General features: G+C 40.1%; 1 protein-coding gene across 1 annotated transcript; it reads right to left on the reverse strand.

Annotated features, from left to right (window-relative positions):
- Window positions 1-6534: 6534 nt before the first annotated feature.
- LOC131253798 (UDP-glycosyltransferase 76B1-like) lies at window positions 6535-12848 on the reverse strand. Its single transcript, XM_058254935.1, has 2 exons — window positions 12350-12848; window positions 6535-7409 (listed from the first exon to the last, which is right to left on the reverse strand). Exons 1-2 carry the CDS (start codon window positions 12846-12848, stop codon window positions 6535-6537), a joined length of 1374 nt encoding a protein of 457 aa, XP_058110918.1.
- Window positions 12849-20598: the final 7750 nt, after the last annotated feature.

Here is a 20598-nt window from a genome sequence, read left to right on the forward strand (position 1 = left end):
TCTGTTTTCCTTGTGATGGACACATCTCGAGCTTCAGTATTTCTCCTGATAAAAGAATACGATAAAGTCCCTTCCGCAAGTTGAGGATAGATGTGGCTGATTAGCCGTGGACATTCCCAGTGGCCCTAGCTTCTAAATCATACATCCGCTTGAAATTCAAATTTCAAACCGAACAAATTCGAATTACTGGATGTAACGGCCTGAAATTCGGGGGTCGAGCATAACTCAGCTCCCGAGTTCCAAAACATCACTTATGCAACATATTTAATGATGAATGTATGTTAACTGTATTAGTGCATAAAACATGGAATAGATTAAGCCAAAACACAGATATGATTCAGGGATAAGTGAATAAAGCAAGCGGAAGACTTATAGTAAAATGTGTACAAGTGTAAATCCCTGAATTACATATACAATCCAGATCATGTGAAAGTGTTATTTATCAAAATTTAAGTATCAAGTTACATCATTTCAGTCCCCAAAATATATCCCAGAAATCCCGCGCATCAGACCGAGGCTCGCTAGAACCCGTCTGAAAACTGCATATAGGAGAAGGCAGCCTCGTCGTCATCCAGCTCCCGCTCTGCCTCAGACGTCGCATCCACATCTGCAACATCAGGGCCTAAGACAGAGTCTGGTGGGTGTGTAACACCATCCCAGAAACGTGGGAGTGAGTGATCAACTCAGTGGAACAATAAGGCACTGGTTAACATGTTATCAGTTCAATCAAACAGTAATGATAAAGCAGGATAAGTAATTAAATCCTAAGTACTCTTGTTAATGCAAGTATGAATACAATATGATGCGTGCCCTCACGCGTACACCCTCAGCGTCTTCATCTTACGTTACGCATGACATTGCCTCAAAGTGCGCCACATCTACAAAGCACATGCAAATGCGGTGCATGGATATGATTACCAAGTTGTTATTAGTCCATTTCACACAACAGGATTGGGAAGCTAAGATACCTTCCTCATATCACCATCCAAACAGTGATCCATACTAGGGTCGTCAATCCTAGATATCTTATACGATCATATAGTTGAGGTCGTAGCAAAGGGCTCGTCACCAATCAATGCACGCCTTTCATGCCCTTACTACCACAGATCGGCTCGTCACCTCCTTACGGTATCCAGGTATGCTCGAGGTCACTACAAAGGGCTCGTCACCAATCAATGTAGGCCGACAGCACGAATATAGTGTCCCATACCACCATAATCGGCTCACGAGTTTAGTTGCTCACTGGTCACTACGGGGAGGCTCGTCACCCCAGCGTAGGCCGACAGCTCCACCACGGTGTCCCATACCACCATGTCCGGCTCATGAGTCTTAGCGGATCAGGTACCATGGTAATTAGGATTTCACTGGTAAGTTCGGTACCCTAGATTCAAGCAGTAGCGTCCATACATGATTAACATACATCGGACAATCGGGTTACTTGACGAACTCGACTAGCACGAGCGCACGTCGAATTGAGCGACATAGAGTGCGCAAACACTCCGCGTGGCCAAACCACTGCCGACAACTCTAATACGACTCGGGTTCGTCTAATACGTCTTACGTGGCGAAAGCAATCTCAACCACGTATATAGGGTCAATTACCGATTTCCTGGACTAAGGCATAGTCCCAAACACCTTACACAACTACAGATATTCCTATGGAATGTAAAGCAGTAATGGATCAACAACTCAAATCATGGTACATACACATCTGAAGAATATTAACTTAACATAAATGTAAGCATAGGAGATGCTTGAATTTAAATAACTTGGAATGTAACAGCATAAAGGAAAACATGCGCATCTATAGGAGTATTGAGAATCACTTCTCAACGCCCGCAACAAGTGTAATCAGTTACACTTTAGATCATTCATGCATTTCTACAAACACTTAGCATACATGGAACAACATACATGACGTATGTTGAAATACATGCACTTAGACAATTCCCTTTATCAAGGAGTTGTCACACATGCATCTAGCATACGTACATGACAATTAATCATGGCAAACATAAGTGCATATTTTATACGTATACGGTACTTTATAAATACACATAGAATACACAAATCTCAATATAGCACATGCATATCAGGAAAGCAATGTAAACATAACATTTGGCATGTGAAATCTCATCCATAACGAGAATAAATCACTAACTGGGATTGAAAGCCTTGAAAACCATAACCTATACACTTAAAGTCCGCACCTTAAGCGAAGAAAGAACCGCCGAGCTGATTTAGACGAGTTGTCTTCGTCAACGGCGCTAGAATATCCTAAAATAAGGATAGAAATGAGATACCACAACACCAAGTCTAGTCTAACCTCTAACACAGGTTAGGGTTAGGTTAACTTACCCCAAAGGAACTCGGAATCGTCAGAAGAACGATTCAAAGTGAAGGTTCGAAGATGAAGAAGAACAAGGAAGAAACCAAGATGATTCACCAACTTATCTCTCTCACTTTCTCTCTCTCTTCCACTCTCTTTCCAAGCTAGGGTTAGAGAAAATCGTATGGAAATGAGAGCTAGGGTTTAAGGACTATATATAGGCCTTTAAAATGATGGAAATAACCCCAGGGTCAAGGTATACTTAGGTTATAACCAAAGTAAGCCTTTCTCGATCCAACGAAGCACTTTTGGTGGGCCTATAACCACGAAAGGTCGGACTTAAGCTCATTGACCATGGATCTAGGTCAAGCTGAGATTTCATACCGACCGGCTCTTCAGATCAGCCGTGGCGGACCACACTCAATTCAACGGTCACGGAAACTCGATCAGGTCCACAAGCACTAGGATATGCCTAGGCCAACCATCCTGATCAGAGGGTGAAATTGGATCAGAATCCAACGGTCAGAATGCTTAAAATTGTCGCGCAAGCGACACGACTCAGATTTCAATAAAAGCCTAATAAATTCCAACCATTCTCATACTCTTCACTCCGAGCTCAAGCAAATCGACCCAAAACATCAGATTGACTTGATTTTCGAGGTGAAGATCAAGCCCAACTCGGTGACCGCAACAGCCTAAGATCATCGCCATCGGATTTTCGACGCGCGGTCCAGGTCCGATCCAGATCTTCCAAAAATTCCCCAGAACAACTGGATTTAGCGATGGATCCCAGATTTCAGAGTAACGTAGCGCTCACTAATCTACACGTTTAGAGCCATGCAGATACAATTTAAAGTGATTGATGCGGATTTCACAAGCAATCGAGTAAAGCGCTAATTACCCCAAAACAACTACTTAAGGAAAAATTAGCACAGAAATTCTAAGGTCGTTACACTGGAAAATCATGACCCTAATCATCAAAAGAAGATCCCAGCTCTTGAAAGATTTGGGGAAAAAAAGATAATTTAGAATTTACTATGCGTCGCGCGCAGGAAAACAAAGAGGAAGAGAGCCATGTTGCGGAGGTAAAAATGAAGAAATTCAATTGGGTTGTACTGAATGAACTTTGTTGGCCCAATCCTGACTGTATGTGGTTTATCCACGCCGTCCATCCGTTTTTACAATTGATTGGAGCGGTTAAGCCCAAAATTGAAGTATATCCAGATCTCAAGTGGACCATACCACAGGAAACAGGGGGAATAATGATTTCCACCGTTGAAACCTTTTTAGGGCCCACAGTTATGTTTATTTGTCATCCAATCTATTCAAAAGATCACACAGACATGGATTAGAAGAAATCATAAATATCAGCTTGATCCAAAACTTCTGTGGCCCCCAAAAAATTTTCAACGGTAGACATTCAATTTACACTGTTTCCTATGATGTGGTCCACTTGATATTTGTACATGATTCGTTTTTAGTCTCATTCTGTTAAAATGTCTGGTAATATGGATGGACGGAGTGGATAAAATACATATATTACCGTGGGGCCAAGGAGTTTACTGTGGCCTACTAAGTTACTTAGTACCCAATCTGCTTTCGGTAAATCAAAGTAAAATGGGGAACGGATTGGCTACTCCCTCGCCACCAGCCAATGGCTGATGGTCGGTGCTCTGTGGGCTCAACCATGATGTATATGTTTCATCCATGCCGTCCATGTAGTTTTCCAGATAATTTTATGTTATGGGACCAAAAAGTAGATATATCACAATCTCAAGTGGACCACATTACAGGAAACATTGTTGAATGAGCGTCGACCATTGAAAACCTGCTGGAGGCTGTAAAAGTTTTGGATCAAGCTGATTTTTGTTTTTTCCCTTCATCTGTGTCTGTATGACCTAATAAACAGATTGGATGTCAAATAAACAGTACAGTGGGTCTTATGAGGATTTTAACGGTGGATATCCAATCATTATTGTTTTCCTATGGTGTGGTCCAACTGAGATTTATATCCTTTATTATTTGGCATCAAGCACTAAAATGACCTGTAAAAATGGATGAACGGAATGGATGAAACACATACATCACATGGAGAGGCCCACAGAGCAACGACCACCAGCCACCGGGCTGGTGGCAGGGGGAGTAGCCAATCCGTTTCCAGTAAAATGAGGATGCCTCCGTGGTCGAGTATAAACGCGGTCAGGAAACGGCGTTTCAGTTTTTGACGGAGGAGCATTAAATGTTTTCAACGGAGCCCAACTTTTGGGCCAATGAAACGCGACCACATCACATCAGTAGCAAGCAATATCGCTACTGAAGTGTTCACGGGGAATTGCGAGCTCTGGGAAGCGATGGGAGCCGATTACGTGCTACTCGGGTAATGCCTGGGTGGGTGTTACCCTAACCGTGTGGGGCCCATCTTGATGGATATGTTGTATCCATGCCGTTCATCCATTTTTCCAACTCATATAAGGACATCACCATAAAACTTAAGCTGATCCAAATCTCATGTGGAACATACCACTGGAAATAGAACGACCATTAAAAACTTTTCGTGGGCCACGAAAGTTTTGGATCAAGCGGATCCTTGTATTTTCCCTTCATCCAGGTCTGGTTGAACTTACCAACAGGTTGAATGGCAAATAAACATTACAAAAACATTATAATGGGCCTTAGAAAGTTTTTAATGGTGGCAATCAATCACCACTGTCTCCTTGGTGCCGTCCACATCTGCTTAATTTCTGGGACCACGTATTAAATGGGATAGAACGGATGGACAGCATGGATATACAACACATCGTCAAGGTAGGCCCTAGGTGTTACCTAGACCATGTGGGCCCACCTAAATGAATATGTTGTATATCCAAGCCGTCCATCCATTTTTCAGCTAATTTTTGGACTGGACCCCAGAATTTAAGCAACTACATTGAAAATAGTGGTGAAATCTTAGGTGAACTACACCATTGAAAATAGTGGTGAATGACCATTAAAAATATCGTGGACTACGAAAGTTTCTGATCAAGCCTATCTTTGTATTTCCCCTTCATTTTGGTTGAAATTATCAACGGGCTCGATGGCCAATAAATATTACAGTGGGCCCACAAAGTTTTTAATAGTGGCCATTCATTTACCATATATATTATGGTGTGGTTCACCTGAGATTTGGATCTGCTTAATTTTTGATCCCATGTCCTAAAATGGACTGGAAACCGATGCATGGTGTCGATATACAACACATCACCAAGGTCGGCCCATGCTAATGGTAACAACCCGGGTAACACCTTAGTGGGAGTTAGCCTGTGTGTAGGCCACCTGGATGAATATGGAATATCCAAGCCGTTCATCTGTTTTCCAGGTCATTTTAGGACATGTTTACAAAACTTAAGCAGTTCCAAATCTCAAATGGGACGACACCACTGGAAACAGTGGTGAATGACTATTAAAAACTTTGTGTGGGCCACAAAAGTTTTGGATCAAGCTGATCCTCGTATTTTTCTTTCATCCTATTCTAATTGACCTGATCAACAACAGAATGGATAGCAAATAAACATTAATGTGGGCCCTTGAAAGTTTGTAATGGTGCATTTAACTAGCACTATTTCTTGTATTGTAGTCCACCTAAGATTTGGATATACTTAATTTTTTGGATCATGTCCTGGAAAAACATATGGACGGCATGGATGTACAACACATCATCAAGGTGTACCCATGGGTGTTACCCAGGTCACCTATAATAGACAGAAGTGGCCCTTCTTGATGTGGAAGATATGGTTGTACAGAAACTTCATCTACTATATTTCAACAAGTGCACTATTTAATACCAAAGGGATACAGTTACATTGAAACAAAGCCTTTTTCGATCACACATCTTGTTGTAGCTGGCCCACGGAATGAAATACATATGAAAAGAGACAATATAAAGTAACGATGTAGAAGATCAATCAAACTTTGTAATATTACTCATACGAAGAGCCTCCTTTCATTACATTGAGACAAAGCCTTATTTGATCACACACATCTTATTGTAACTGGCCCACAGAATGAAATACATACAAAAGTATGCATTATGACATGATAAGATCAATCAAACTCTGTAACGAATCATATGAAGAATCTCCTTTCATTGCATTGAAATAAAGCCTTATTCGATCACACACATCTTGTTTTAGCTGGCCCACATAATGAAATGCATACGAAAGGAGGCATTATAATGACATGATAAGATCAATCAAACTCTGCAATGACTTATATGAAGAAGCTCCTTTCACCATACCACGCATTGCATTTTCCTTTAGAGCACCTACCCTCTCTCTCATCTCCTTCCCTTCAATCTCCACCATCAATCTTCTTACAGCCCTCTCTATCTCATTTCTATCGAACCCATTCTCAAGTTGAATTCCCACCCTCCAAACATGGCTTGCATACCTAGCATTCACATTTTGGTCCCATAAATAAGGAGAACATAACATGGGGACCCCTTCACATATGCTCTCCAAAGTAGAATTCCAACCATTGTGTGTCCAAAATCCTCCCACTGATGGGTGGGCCAGAACTTCTTGTTGTGGGGCCCACTTAATGATCCTGCCTCTCTTTTGCGTCTTCTCTTCAAACCCTTCTGGTAGTTCAACCCAATCGTGGCCGTGTATCGAGCCAGGCCGGATCACCCACAAGAAGGATTGTTCACTATTGGCCAGACCCCAAGCTATCTCTTCTACGTCTGTTTTATCAATGGAAGCTACACTCCCAAAGCTAACGTAAATGACAGATTGCGGCGCCTGCTTGTCTAGCCAAGCCATGCAGCTGTAGTCTTGTGTTAATAAGCTGTTTAATGTTCCCGGCAAGAATTTATAGAGCGGGCCCACCACAAAGACAGGTGTGGGATGACGATCTTGTCTAATTTTTACCAATGCATCTAGTTCAAGACCATCGAATGTGTTCATGATGTAACCTAAAGAGGACCTTATTGCATTAAGTATGTTGGCCCAAATTTGCTCAGACGTAGCTGGACCCTCCGTGCTGAAGACTGGAATGTCCTTGATCCTGAGCGGCGTCTCAGGAATAAGGGTGTTTGGCTGAGCATCTAGGTAAAGACGAATAAAAAATATGTTAGAGATAATCTATACATTCCTTGTTTTTTTAAACCCCACTGTATTCTCTTGTGACACATAGGTAAGTTTCATAGTTGATGTAGAGCAGGTCCAGGCCACTTTCATGGTTAAAATGGATGAGAAAAGGCTCGGTAGACAACAAAAGTGATCCGGACCGTCTGGACCTTAAATCTGGCATATCTCATAAATCAGGCATATCTAACAATCTCATTCGACGTACCATATCTGATTTTGGGGTAGGATGATTTATTTAGCCACTCAACCCCGCTACGCAACCTGCGGAATTTGGTATTTATAGTAAGTTTTAATTCATTTATAACTCTGAAGTCATTGGGCTTTAGGAGTTGCGTGAAGCATAGCATACTTAAGCCAAATAGGATATCTATAAATAGTAAGTTTACAATTTATAGTAAGGCCCCGTTTGTTAAATCTGAAGTCTAAAGACCGAATCTAAAATCTAAAGTAAAAAAACTTGTTTAATAATTATGGTTGAAGTCTAAAAATTAAGTAATAAATTTGAAACAAACTGTTTGTTAACAAATATCTTAAATGTCTAAAATATGTTAATTTGACACATTTGCCCCTATCTCTCGTTTGGATATGTTTGATATTATAAAGAAATTATTTTTAATTAAATGAAAATAAAATCAATATATTTAATTCAAATAAACTAAAATACTTAATAAAAATCTAAGATATCATTATAAGTCCCTCAATTCTTCTTAGCGGGAAGAATGTCACTATATGTTGTATAGGATTGAACACCCGTTGCAACAAAACCTTCAAATAAGGCCCACCTTACCATTTATAAAGTCATTCCCAATTGGATGAAGTGAAAATATATCCAAAACTTCCATAGCCTATTTAAGTTTATTTTCCATCCAATATGTTCATAAGGTCACAAATACTTGTACGAAGAAGAAAAAAAAAATCATATTAATCCAAAACTTTTGTGACCCCAAAAAAGAGTTCAATGGTAGACATTCAATCCCCCCTGCTTTTTGCAGCTTTTTTTTTTTCGTCTCAAGCTTTAATACTAGCTCGCTCTCCAAATAGATGGATGGTTTGGATATAACACATACCTCATGATGGGACCCACAAAACTTGCTGACATCAATACAGCAGCTATATAGCTGGTGTGAGGTACACCAACCAATCCGCATCCTACTTGGACGTCGATTAGCTACTGACAGGTTGAATAGCCAGATTCGCTACCGAAGTGACGTCATCAAGTTCCATCGGCCCACTATGATGTTTGTGCTTTATCCACACCGTCTATTTATTTGGAAATTTAATTTTAGAGCATGAGTTAAAGAATGAGGCAGATCCAAATATGGAGTTGACCCCACCACAACAAACAGTGGCGAGATTGATGCCTACAGCTGAAACCTTCTTAAGGCTCACCATGATTTTTATTTGAAATCTAACCTATTCACAAGTTAACACAGACACGAAACTGTTATGGATAGATGTTTTAAATCTGTCTGGTATTCTGTCGATGATATATATCAACAGGGTTTCCGATGACATCGACAGATGTCTTAAATTTGTCTGATGGTTTGTCGATGATATCGACAGGGTTTTGATGACATCGAAACCAGTCGTCGATGACATTGACGGTTGCTCGATGCCATCGATAATTCACAGAATTTTTCACCCTTGGTCGCTGAACAGTTTTGGTCTATCTTTTATGACATTGATGGACCTTCGATGGCATCGAAGATGTTACGCAGATTTTCCGTTTTTTGTTTCTTATTCCGATTCTACTTCTTTCTAAACTTATATAAAGGGGTGTATGAAGGATTGGGAGGTATTCTAAGGCTTTCTAAAGGAGTTTCAAGGGTTCCTAAAAGGATTTTAAGGTTTTCAAAGGGGTAGTAAGAGTGAGATTCGAGGTTGTTCAAATCAGGTAAGTCATCTCTCTTTGTAATTTCTATTTTTATAGTGGAGATCTATCACTTTGTGCCCTGATTTTTTTCCGCAAGGGTTTTTTACATTAAATCTGTGTTCTCTTGTGTGTGCTTGGTGTCATTGGATTGCTATCCTAGATTTAGATATGTGTGATTCTGTAGTTCAAATCCCTAACAGAAAGAAGGGAAAAAACAAATATTAGCTTGATCAAAAACTTTTGTTGCCTATTTAAGTTTTTAATGGTGGGTGTCACTCTCCCAACTGTTTTCTGTGGTGAGGTCCACTGGAGCTTTGGATTTGACTCATTCTTTAGATATTTACCTAAAATTATATTTCCATATGGATGGATGGTGTGGATACAAAACATACATCATGATGGGGCCCAAATAACTTGGTGACGTAACTTCAGTAGCGAGTCTCACTACTCAACTTGTCAGTATCCAATCCACATCCGCGGAAACAGATTGGCTACTCCCCTGCCACCCGCCAATGGCTAATGGTTGGTGATATGTGGGCCCCACCATGATGTATTTATTTCATCCATACCGTCCATCTATGTTTTTAGATCATTTTATGGTATGAGACCATAAATGAGGTATATCTGAATCTCAAGTGGACCACACTATAGAAAAATAGTGTTGAATGAACGTCGACCATTAAAAACTTTTTGGGGCCATAAAAGTTTTGGATCAAGCTGATCTTTGTTTTTTCCATTCATCTAGGTCTATATGACCTAATTAATAGATTGGATGTCAAATAAACAGTACATTGGGCCTTAAGAGAATTTTAATGATGGATATCCAATCACTATTGTTTTCCTATGGTATGGTCCACCTGAGATTTATTTTCCTCTCATTTTTGGTATCAAGCCCTAAAATGATCTTTAAAAATGGATGAATGGAATGGATGAAACACATACATTATGGTGGGGCATAATGAAGTTTCACAGGTTAAAAGTTGATTTTGTATTGCACAAACAATTTTAAGACAAAAAATTGCAGGTAACCTAAAAAGGGGTAATTTTGGAAGCAAAATTTTTGTTTAATGAAAAATTCACTGAGCGCATTCCTCATTCACCATTAAGCTAGACTCCTATCACGGAAAGAATTCAGTGAAAAACCACTTAGCGCTTTCCTTCTTCCATGTTAAGGATGCATTAACAAATACTACTAAACACGGAACATTTTCCCAATTCCGCATTAAGTGCAAAAATTTAGCATTAACAAACAGGCCCTAAGTCACAATTTCTAAGAGTTTTAGTTGTAGTTTGATTCCCAAACTTCTTTCATGGCTTATAATCCCTATTTAAAGGGGTGTAAACTCGTTTATTTAGACATCAATCAAATTACGAATTTTATAGAATTTATTTGTGGAGCCCACTAAATGAATGTTCATGATTACTAAACGGTGGCGCCAACAAAAGTGACCTGAGCCATGTTACTAGTTGCATTTTCTTGGTAAATGACCACTCCTATGTTTCCTTTGTATTTCATTTTTATAGTAGGTTTTAGACCTACCTGAGGGTTTAAATGGGCCTAACTAGCTGGGCTGAGGCTTTTCCAATGCCAGACTGACGCATGGGCCAGATATATAGTTGACCCACGTGCACATCTGAGTCGACTTGGACTCAGTTCAGTTGAGTATATTTTGGCAGGGTACCACGAGTCACCCTTTTAAATTCGACCCGCATGATTCAAGTGAGTCTTGACTCGAATGGAGACCAGCTAGGTGGGGCCAAATCACTGAATCTGGTCAATATCCTGGCCCACTTCCATCCAGAGACCTACTCAACGATATTTTTTAAGTTATGTTCTCTCATGACGCGCGGATTTCCTACTAAAGCCTTTCGCAGGAAGTTCCTCGGCAAGGAACTTAGGTGGGGCCCACTGTAATGTTCGTAATCAATCTACCCATCCATCCATTTTTTGAGCTCCTTCGAGGATATTAGGCTAAAAATAAGCCGGATCCAAGACTCAAGTGAGCCGAAAACGTGTGAATTTAACGTCCACAGTTGAAATATTCGTGGGGCCACAGAAGTTTTGAATCAGGCTAATATCTTTGTTTTCACTTCATCCCAGTAGGAATGACGTTATGAACGGTATAGATGGCATGTAAACATCACTTTAGACCTCAGGTAAGTTTCAACGGTAGGAATTTCCCTACCTACCTTTTCCCGTACTGCAGCCCACTTGAGTCTTGGATCCCGTTCACTTTTGGTTCATGTCCTAAAATGAGCTCAAAAAATGGATGGACGGGGTGGATTTATCATCAACATCACGGTGGGCCCCACCTGGGTTCCCAGCGCAGGAACTTCCTGCAAAGGCTTTGGCAGAAAATCCGCGTCCGTTCTTTCATCACCCCTGCATGTGGCAAAGGTACACCTCAATGCAAATTGTCAGTTCTCCAGATCATAGGGTCCAGTGTAGATGGAGAATAGCTGAAGAATCGAACTAATTATCGAATGATCCTGACCATCCAGCTGGTGTACGCTGAATGGATACATTAAAGAAAGGATGATAAAGAATATTATCAGCTGTCCAAATTCAACTAGAAAATCAGACTGCTAATATTGTCCACGTAGGAGTCCTGTCCAACATGAAAAGGGCTTAGAAATATTATGAGAATAACGATATTAAGTAATAATCATGACCGTCATAAGTTTACTATTTACAGTAACTCACGTTTTTAGGGAGTTTGAGTTGAGTTTGATTATGAAACTTCTTCCTAGATTTGTAAATTCGTTTTCAACATCAATCAATTAAAATTTGAATTTATTAGAATTTATATCTATTTTCCTATTTTTTAGAGGTGCTTCACAGGTGGGGTTGTGGCATCCAAACAGCCCCTGAAGATTGTAATGGTTAACTTTCTCCACCTCATATCATGATTAGTAGGTTTCAAGGAAATAAATAAATAAAACAATGCAGGTTTCAAGAACTTCTTGAGCGGAACCAATCAAGATTTACAAGAGCCCAGACGAGCGCCAAACATACACACGTACCTGCAGTGATGGAAATGACTCCATTTTGCTGTAGAAGACTCAAAAACGCCATGGTGGTGTAAAAACTGGCACTGGTGGTGCCTAACAAAATTCTCGGTAGCTTGAACTGGTCTGCAATGGCCTTAGTGAAGTAGAAAAGCTCATCGGCAATGATGCACGTAACCGGACCATGCGGGCCGTCTGATAGCAAGCGAGACAAGGTATCATGGAACGGTGTTTGGCATTTGTCGTTGAGGATGGACAGGGCGGTTAAAGGGTCCGGCACATAAGATAAAGCGTCGTTTGAGACGTCTTGCATGGGCTCGAAGTGGAAGTTGGGGAAGTTGGCTGGATTGGGAGAGTTGATTTGACTGTGAATTACGGTGATTGAGAATCCTTTAGAATGTAGGAGACTGGCAAGTTGAAGCATGGGATTGATGTGTCCTTGAAAAGGGGCTGGCAAAATAACCAAATGAGGGACTTTCATTGATTGGATTTGAATGTCACTCGATGCTTCCATTGATTTTGAGATGCGATCGCTGCGGTGGAAATGGGGCACTGGCTTTTGGAATAAGCGGGGGTTATCTCTCCATATATATATATATATATATATATATATATATATATATAATATAGTGCGGATCGTCTGTGTTGAATGCACGACAAATTTCAGCCGTCACTCCTGTTAACAGCTGTTGAATCCAGTTAACACGATACGCCGGATCTCTCTCCCAAATAGGTTGCGTGTAACACAACATATAACGTGTGGAACTTCTCTAGCATCAAAATTATTTATGTTTTAGATCCACACCGTCCATAAAATTTTAAAGATCTTTCTATATATAGTAGGAGCCCAAAATAAGCCACATCTAAACCTCAAGTAGATCACACTACCGAAAGAATCAAGGATTGAACAACTGAGTTAAAACTTTTTTAGTGTACACTTTATTTGCCATCTAACATCTTCATCAGGTCAGGTAAAAAAACAAATATCAACTTGATCCAGGCCTCTTGTAGCCCCTATAAGTTTTCAACAATAGGCATCCAATTCCATACAATGGTATGGAAAAATGAATGGACGGTTTGGATCTGATATATACGTCAGATCCAAACGTGTCAAAAATGAATAAGTAACACATGTCAACGTTTTCTTCACTCTACCTCGAACGTCCTGCACGACGGGAGCGGATTCAGGGAGACCAAGACTCATCCAAGACGGTGCGGGCCTTACCATGTGCCAATCTCGACATGTGTATGCTGTATCTACCCCGTCCATCCATTTTTTTAGATCTATTTAAGGCATTATCCAAAAAATGAAGCAAATCCAATTATCAGGTAGACCATACTATAGAAGACAGTAGTTTTGGATCAAGCTGATATTTATTTTTATCATCATCCAGGTTTACGTGAACTTATCAAGAGATTGGATCGCAGATAAAAACTATAGAAATATTTAGGTGATCCCTATAAACTTTTTAATGGTGGGGTGTTTAATGACGACTGTTTCATGGAGTATGGTCATTGATAATGGGATATTCGTAAGTTTTGGTAACATGCTATAAAATAATCTGAAAAAACACGGCTGCACAGAGTGGATACAAAATACACACATCAATATGGGCCCACGGTGAGGGTTGCACCGTTTTGGGTGAGGTGGGGGTCTGACCTAATCGGCTCCGTGCACCATGGCGAGCAATGGAATTTCTTGAGGTGTGAAATTTTGGTGAGCTTCATGGTGTGCATTTTTTAGATTCACGCCATTCATTCATTTTTGTGTATCATTCTAGGAAATTAATCAAAAAACAATGCAGATCCAAAGCTAAAGTGGACCACGTCATTGAAACTAATAGGAATTGTTGCTACCGTTGAAAACTTCTTGAGGACACAGAAGGCTCTGTTAAAGCTGATATTTTTATTTTAACTTCATCTAGATATTTGTGATCCCATGAACAAGTCAGATGGAAAATAAACCTAACGGTCGGCCTGGGAAAGTTTCAACAAACTATCCTCACTGCTTTGTCTGGTGTGATCCACTTGAGCTTGGGATGTACAATAGTTTTAAACTCATGCTTTAGAATTATCTGAAAAAATTGATGGACGGTGTAGATCTAACATAAAAATTATGGTGGGAATAGAGGTGTACATGAGTCAAGTTAGCTCGTCAGCTCACTCGGATCGAAACTTTGTTCGAGCCGAGTCGAGCTAGTTTTATTAAGCTCGATACATTTCAAGTCGAGTCCGAGTTGGACCTAGCTCGACTCGACTTGACTCAGTATTGAGCTCAAACTTGACTCGGTTTGGCTTGGATCGACTCAGATCAGTTTTTGAGTAAGTATATATAAAAAAATCAGACGCCCAAAATAAGTTTTTTTTTTTTTTTAAAAAAAAAAAAACCCTAACCTCCCAGTGCCCTCTCTTCTCAACCATTCGCCCAACCCTAACCCCAGCTCGAACAGGACTCTCTTCAGCGCCCCAACGGCGACTGGCGACTAGTACCACTCTCCTCTTCTCTATTTCATGTTGTTCTCTAGCGCCTGACCGATGACTACTCTCATTCCTCTCCTCTCTCTCTCTCTCCATTTTCTAGCATCTGTCCAGACGACCAATAACTAAAAAGTAAGTCTCCTCTCCTCTTTCTCCATTTTTCCAGCATTTGTCCGACCGGGGCGTGGCAACTGGCGAGTGATGAGCAGTGTCCAGGCTCGGCTTAAAAACTTGAACTTGAACTCGTCTGGAAAAGTCGAACTCGAACTCGGCTCGAACTGGACTGAGCTGCTGACCGAGCCGAGCTGAGCTGCCAATCCAAGCTCGATGACTGAGCCAAGCCAAGCTCAAGCTGAGGACTCTAGTTGGCCGAGTTGAGCCGAGTTGGGCAAAGCTTGGCTCGGTTCGACTCGTGTACACTTCTAGGTGGGAACTAGAAAAGTTCCACACTTTAAAAGATGTGCTGTGTAGTTAGCAATCTATTTGGGAGAGAAATCATGCGTATCTTGTTAGTTAAGAGTCAATGGGCCCCACCATGATGTATGTGTTTTAAATAACTCGACACACTCATTTTTCCATATGGATTTACGGCTTAATCCAAAAATTGAGGTAGATCTAAATTAAAGTGAACCACACTACTAGAAAATAGTAGTGATTGAATGTCTACCTTTAAAAACCTCTTAGGGCCTATGTAATGTTTATTTGACATCCAGCCTGTTGATTATTCAAACAAACGTGGATGGAAAAAAAAAACTGATGCAAGTGGGCCTGTGAATGCATGGGATGGAATCAGCTCGCATTCACGGGTGACTTTTTTGAGTGTTTTCTTAGCTATGATTGAAAGTTTAAATTTGACGAGAGTCACCACTAGCTAATTGTTCATTCCTACGGTCGGCTAGACCCTATAGAAATGGTAGGATAGAGAATCCAGAAATTTCCAACCCTAAAATGATTTTGCAGTCTATGATTAGAGATTCTAAGGGATTGGGGTTACAAAGAGGGAATGTGTTAATTACTTACTCTATCCATACTGACATACGGTCTCTAAATATGATTTGACTATTCTTGAGGGTCAAGGATCAGTTCTCGTACGCCAATGCTGTATGGAATGCAATGTTTGTGATTAAATTGGCAAGGTTTCTGATGGGCAACATCCGATTATATTGGCAAGCCGCAAAGCATACTTTTGAGCCAATTTGGTGCAAATCTGTGTTGTATGGATGAGATGAGTATTGCAAAATGCAAATGCTTAGATGAGGTGAGTCTTAATTGAAGATTGAATGGTTTGATGGATGTTACCGTTGCAAGGATCAGACTAAGAGGCTTAGATCAAGATTTGGATGGCTCACGAGGTTTTAGATTTGGATGAACTTAGTTGTACTTGGATAGACTCTTTCCTATAGCTCTCTTTTCCTTAGTGGATGGATGAAGTGGCTAAACTAAGGGCTTTAAGGGGTGACTCAAATGAGAGTGAATGCATTGAAATGTGAAAGGAATGGGGTATTTAAATCCCCAGCTTGGTATTCTAATAAATCTTGCAAAGCTTCAAGCTAGAAAGAGTTTGGATGGCTAAGATTTAAGATTGCCATGTCGCAATATCTCATGTATTAGATTGATGACATGAAGTATAATTTTAGCTCAAAGGAGGGGCATCGAATTAACTTCAATACTCTGTACATGCGTAGGATTGGAAAAGAGGCTGGATACACACGAGTGAGCAGCTGGCCAAAGTACGGCCAGTGCCACATTGCGAGCGGCGCCCCTCAGTTTTGCTTTAGCTTCGGAGGGAGGCTCCTCTCATACATGCGGACAACTTTGGTCATCCAAAGTTGCTTTGTTGTTTCATACCTATACACCAATTGTACTTTGAATGGGCTTGAGCTAAAATGGGTTTATGGACCTATCTTGTCAAGGTGAGTTAACTGAATAGGCTATGTGGGCTGGCGGGGTGAATTGACTCAATTGGTTGACTCAATGGATTGAATCATGAGTTGACTCTATAGGTTATGTTTTCTCATGGTTTAAGTTTGAAGTTAGATTTTCAATGGGTTTATGTAATTAACTGGTTTTGGTTTGATTCCTAGGATTTTAGCTAGATTTCTATAGTTTGGATTTAGGGTTTGAGATTTGGATTAAGGTTTTCAGGTATGGAGGGATAAGAATTCGGATTGGGTTTGACGGTATGGATAAGGGTTTGGATTGGGTTTGGGATATCGATAAAGGTTTGTTCAATCTCAAGCAGCTTATCAGCCCTGATGTGGCGTATCTACATGGCCCAAGAAGTTTTTAATGATGAGAATTCATTAATCAACATTGTTTTTTTGCATTGTTTTCCACTTTAAATTTAGATCCATCTCATTTTTTAGGTCATGCCATAAAATATTGATCCAGGAAAATGGATGTACGGCGTGGATGAAACACATACATCATGGAGGGCCAACAGAGCACCGTCCAGCAGCGAAAGTAGATTGCCTAGTGTGATGCCACCAACCTGGTGGTGTGTTGACGTCACAAAGTTCATTTGCGCCCAATGTGACGAAGGGCAGGAAAATGACTACCGTTGAAATTTCCTTAGCCCATCAAGATGTTTACATGCCATCCATACTGCTTGTAGGTTAATTCCTACGTTGATGAACTGAAACCACAGATATATTAACCTAACTCAAAACTTCTATGACCTCACAAATGTGTCAAGGATAATGCTCAATCCTCACTGTTCCCTGTTGTGCGGCCCACTTGAGTTTTAATTAGATCTATCTCATTTTTTAGCCCATGTACTATGATTCCCATTCCGCAAAAGAGATGAATGGTGTGGATTCTCACTGACATCACAGTGGCCCCACCTAGCTTCCCGTCACAAGGAAGTTTGCGCAGGCAATCCACTCCCACCGTGAGAGAGGGAAAGAGGGTGAATAGAAGAAGCGGATTGCGATGGCGTGCCACACGCCACAGTAGTGCGAGTTCCGTAGACCCCACTATGATGTATGTGTCATATCCAAACCATTCATCTATTTAGCTAGATCATTTTAGGATATGAGCCCAAAGATAAGTCACATCCAAATCTCTAACATATCAAACCAGGTAAAGCAATAGGGATTGAACGCCTACTAAAAAAAAAAAAAACTTATCGTGAGTATAGAAATTTTGGATTAAGCTGTATTTGGTTTTTCCCTTAATCTAGGTCTATGGAACCTTACAATCAAGTTGGATGGAAAATAAATATCATGGTGAGTCTTAGGATGTTTTTGTAAATGCTATGTTGTAATTCGACCACCCAATATTATCAAATTTTGTTATGCCAAACCGCTTGAAGTCAGTATTTTGTTATGATAAGATAGAAAATTCGCCTTCAAGTCATCGTCAACTCTTCTACATTTTCAAGTTGAAGAACATTGCCAAAGATCGAACACAAGCTTAAGTATAAGAACAAAAATTCAAAGCTCAAGTAAAGTTCAAGATCATCACCTTAATTCTCAAGAACACAAGCATTAGCTCCTGCTCAAGTTCAAGACTACAAGGTTAAGCTTCACGTTCTTCAAGATAAACGAGTTACCGAAGCAATCGATGTTTCGATGTTTCAAACTTACATTTAAGGTATGGATGACCTTAGATTAACCATAGGTTAGGTCATGTTAATTGCATATTGAATTTGGGTCAATGGATAAATTTATAAACTTTTCTTCAACTAGTCTTAGTCATTGTTTGACTAGTCCAGGCGCTGGCTCGACCAATTAAAGGAGTTTCTCGACTAGTACAAGATTTGTTGAGAATTTTCAGAAATTTTTTTGTTGTGGCTTGACCAATCGTGCACACTGCTCGACCAGCCGAGTGAATAGTTTTTGACCAGTCGAACAGGGCTCGACTGGAACTCCAATAAGGAGATTTTTACCCACATGACCAGTCAAGCAGCAACTCGATCAGTTGAGTAACTGGTTTATCCTATCGCGCCATAATTTTTAAAATTTGGTTGGTACTTCGATGAGTCGAACCGACCCTTAGACCAATCGAGGAAACAGAATTTTTACCTATAAATAGGGGACGTTTCTCAGAATTATTCATTCATTCCAAGCTTAATCAAGCCATCATTCTGAGAGATAAGTTCTTGTGACTGTGAAGCTATTACTTATTAATTTTAAATTCTTGTTATAACTTTTTATATTTGATTTTGAGATTTCTTTATTCAATTCTATTATATTAAAAAGAGAATTTTGATTTAATATTTTGATATTAAAATCAAATCAAGCTAGCCCAGTTTAATTTAATTTAAAAATTATTTAGATTTAGAATCCTTTCATTTGTAAGATTGGACATTGAACATCTACGTCTACAATGGATTGGTTCTACCTAGCTACATCGGAAGAAGAATATTCAGATAAGTATTATATTTCATTTTCTGTAATTTTGGTTTGCGAGATTCAACTAGGAAAATCTCTATTTATGGTTTTGACTGAAATAGCCAGAAAATCTTAATGTGTGGGGTTTTTTAATCGTGATAGTCCATTTGAAAAACAATTGTGAAAGTTTTAAGGTGAACCTTGGAAAACCTTATTTCTTAATGAAAGCCAATATCCCGTGGGTGTGGATATTGGCAGTGGATTAGTTGTGTGGCTATTTATGAACAGTTGGTGTACACACACGAACAACTATAATTCTTGGAGTTTGAATGATGGTTGTGATGTATGTGTGGTGCCAAATGTTGTAATTTACTTTATGTGCTTATGGTGAATGTTGTAATAATTTAGTTTATTTCTTTCCTCTCATTCTCAGTTTAAGTTTTTGATACTTACAAATGTTCTAGACACGAGGTTATTCTACCATAAACCTTGGCTTTTGGTGAAAGATTGTTCTTAGAACTCAATTTATATCAACCTCTCAAGACTAGTGCATTTGAGGTTGCTATTTAATTGTGCTATCTGTCGTTGTATTCCACATTGATCTTTTATTTGGCATACCCCTCTAGGACTTAGAGCTCGGCCTTTTCAATTTTCAACGGTGAGCATCATTGTCTCATTGCTTTCTGTGGTGTGGTTTACTTGAAATTTGGTTCTACCTCATTTTCGAACTCATACCCTAAAATAATCTTGCTAAATGGATGGACGGTGTAAATATTATACACAATTCATAGCGGGCCCCACAGAATTTGGTGACATCAACACACCACCGACAAACCACGCATTCCCCCTTCCGTAGAGAGGTAGCGTGAGAGTCGGCTAGCCTGTTTTTACCCACGAGAATCGGGCGAGAATCTCTCTTTCTTCCGGCCTGTCTCTTGCTCTCATCCGTTTCGCAACTAGCTTCTAATCCCAGCCAACAACAAGATCTTACGGCCGAAAAAACAGCTGTGCAAATAGCGCCTTGCGCGCCGGTGCGCGTGAGAAAATATATGGAAGCGGATTGCGTGGTGAGTTAGCGGATTGCGTGGTGAGTAACTTACTGTGCTTAGCGTACGTACCGAGGAAACTCTGTGAGGTCCACCATGATTTATGTATCTGATCTTATCCGTACATCCATTTTATCAGATAATTTTAGGGCTTTAGCCCAAAAATGAAGCATATACAACGTTCAAATGGACCACACCACAGGAAACAGTTAAATTGAACTTATACCATTGAAATTTTCTTGGGGCCACAGAAGTTTTAGATCAAGCTTATATTTGTCTTTTCGGTTCATCCATGTCTGTATGATCTTATGAACAGGTTGGATGACAAATAAACATCACTGTGGGACCTAGCAAGGTTTCAACGGTGGAAATCATTATCCCCACTGTTTCTTATGGTATGCTCCAC

The sequence above is a fragment of the Magnolia sinica genome, chromosome 8 (assembly GCF_029962835.1).
Source record: "Magnolia sinica isolate HGM2019 chromosome 8, MsV1, whole genome shotgun sequence".
Taxonomy (NCBI): Eukaryota; Viridiplantae; Streptophyta; class Magnoliopsida; order Magnoliales; family Magnoliaceae; genus Magnolia; species Magnolia sinica.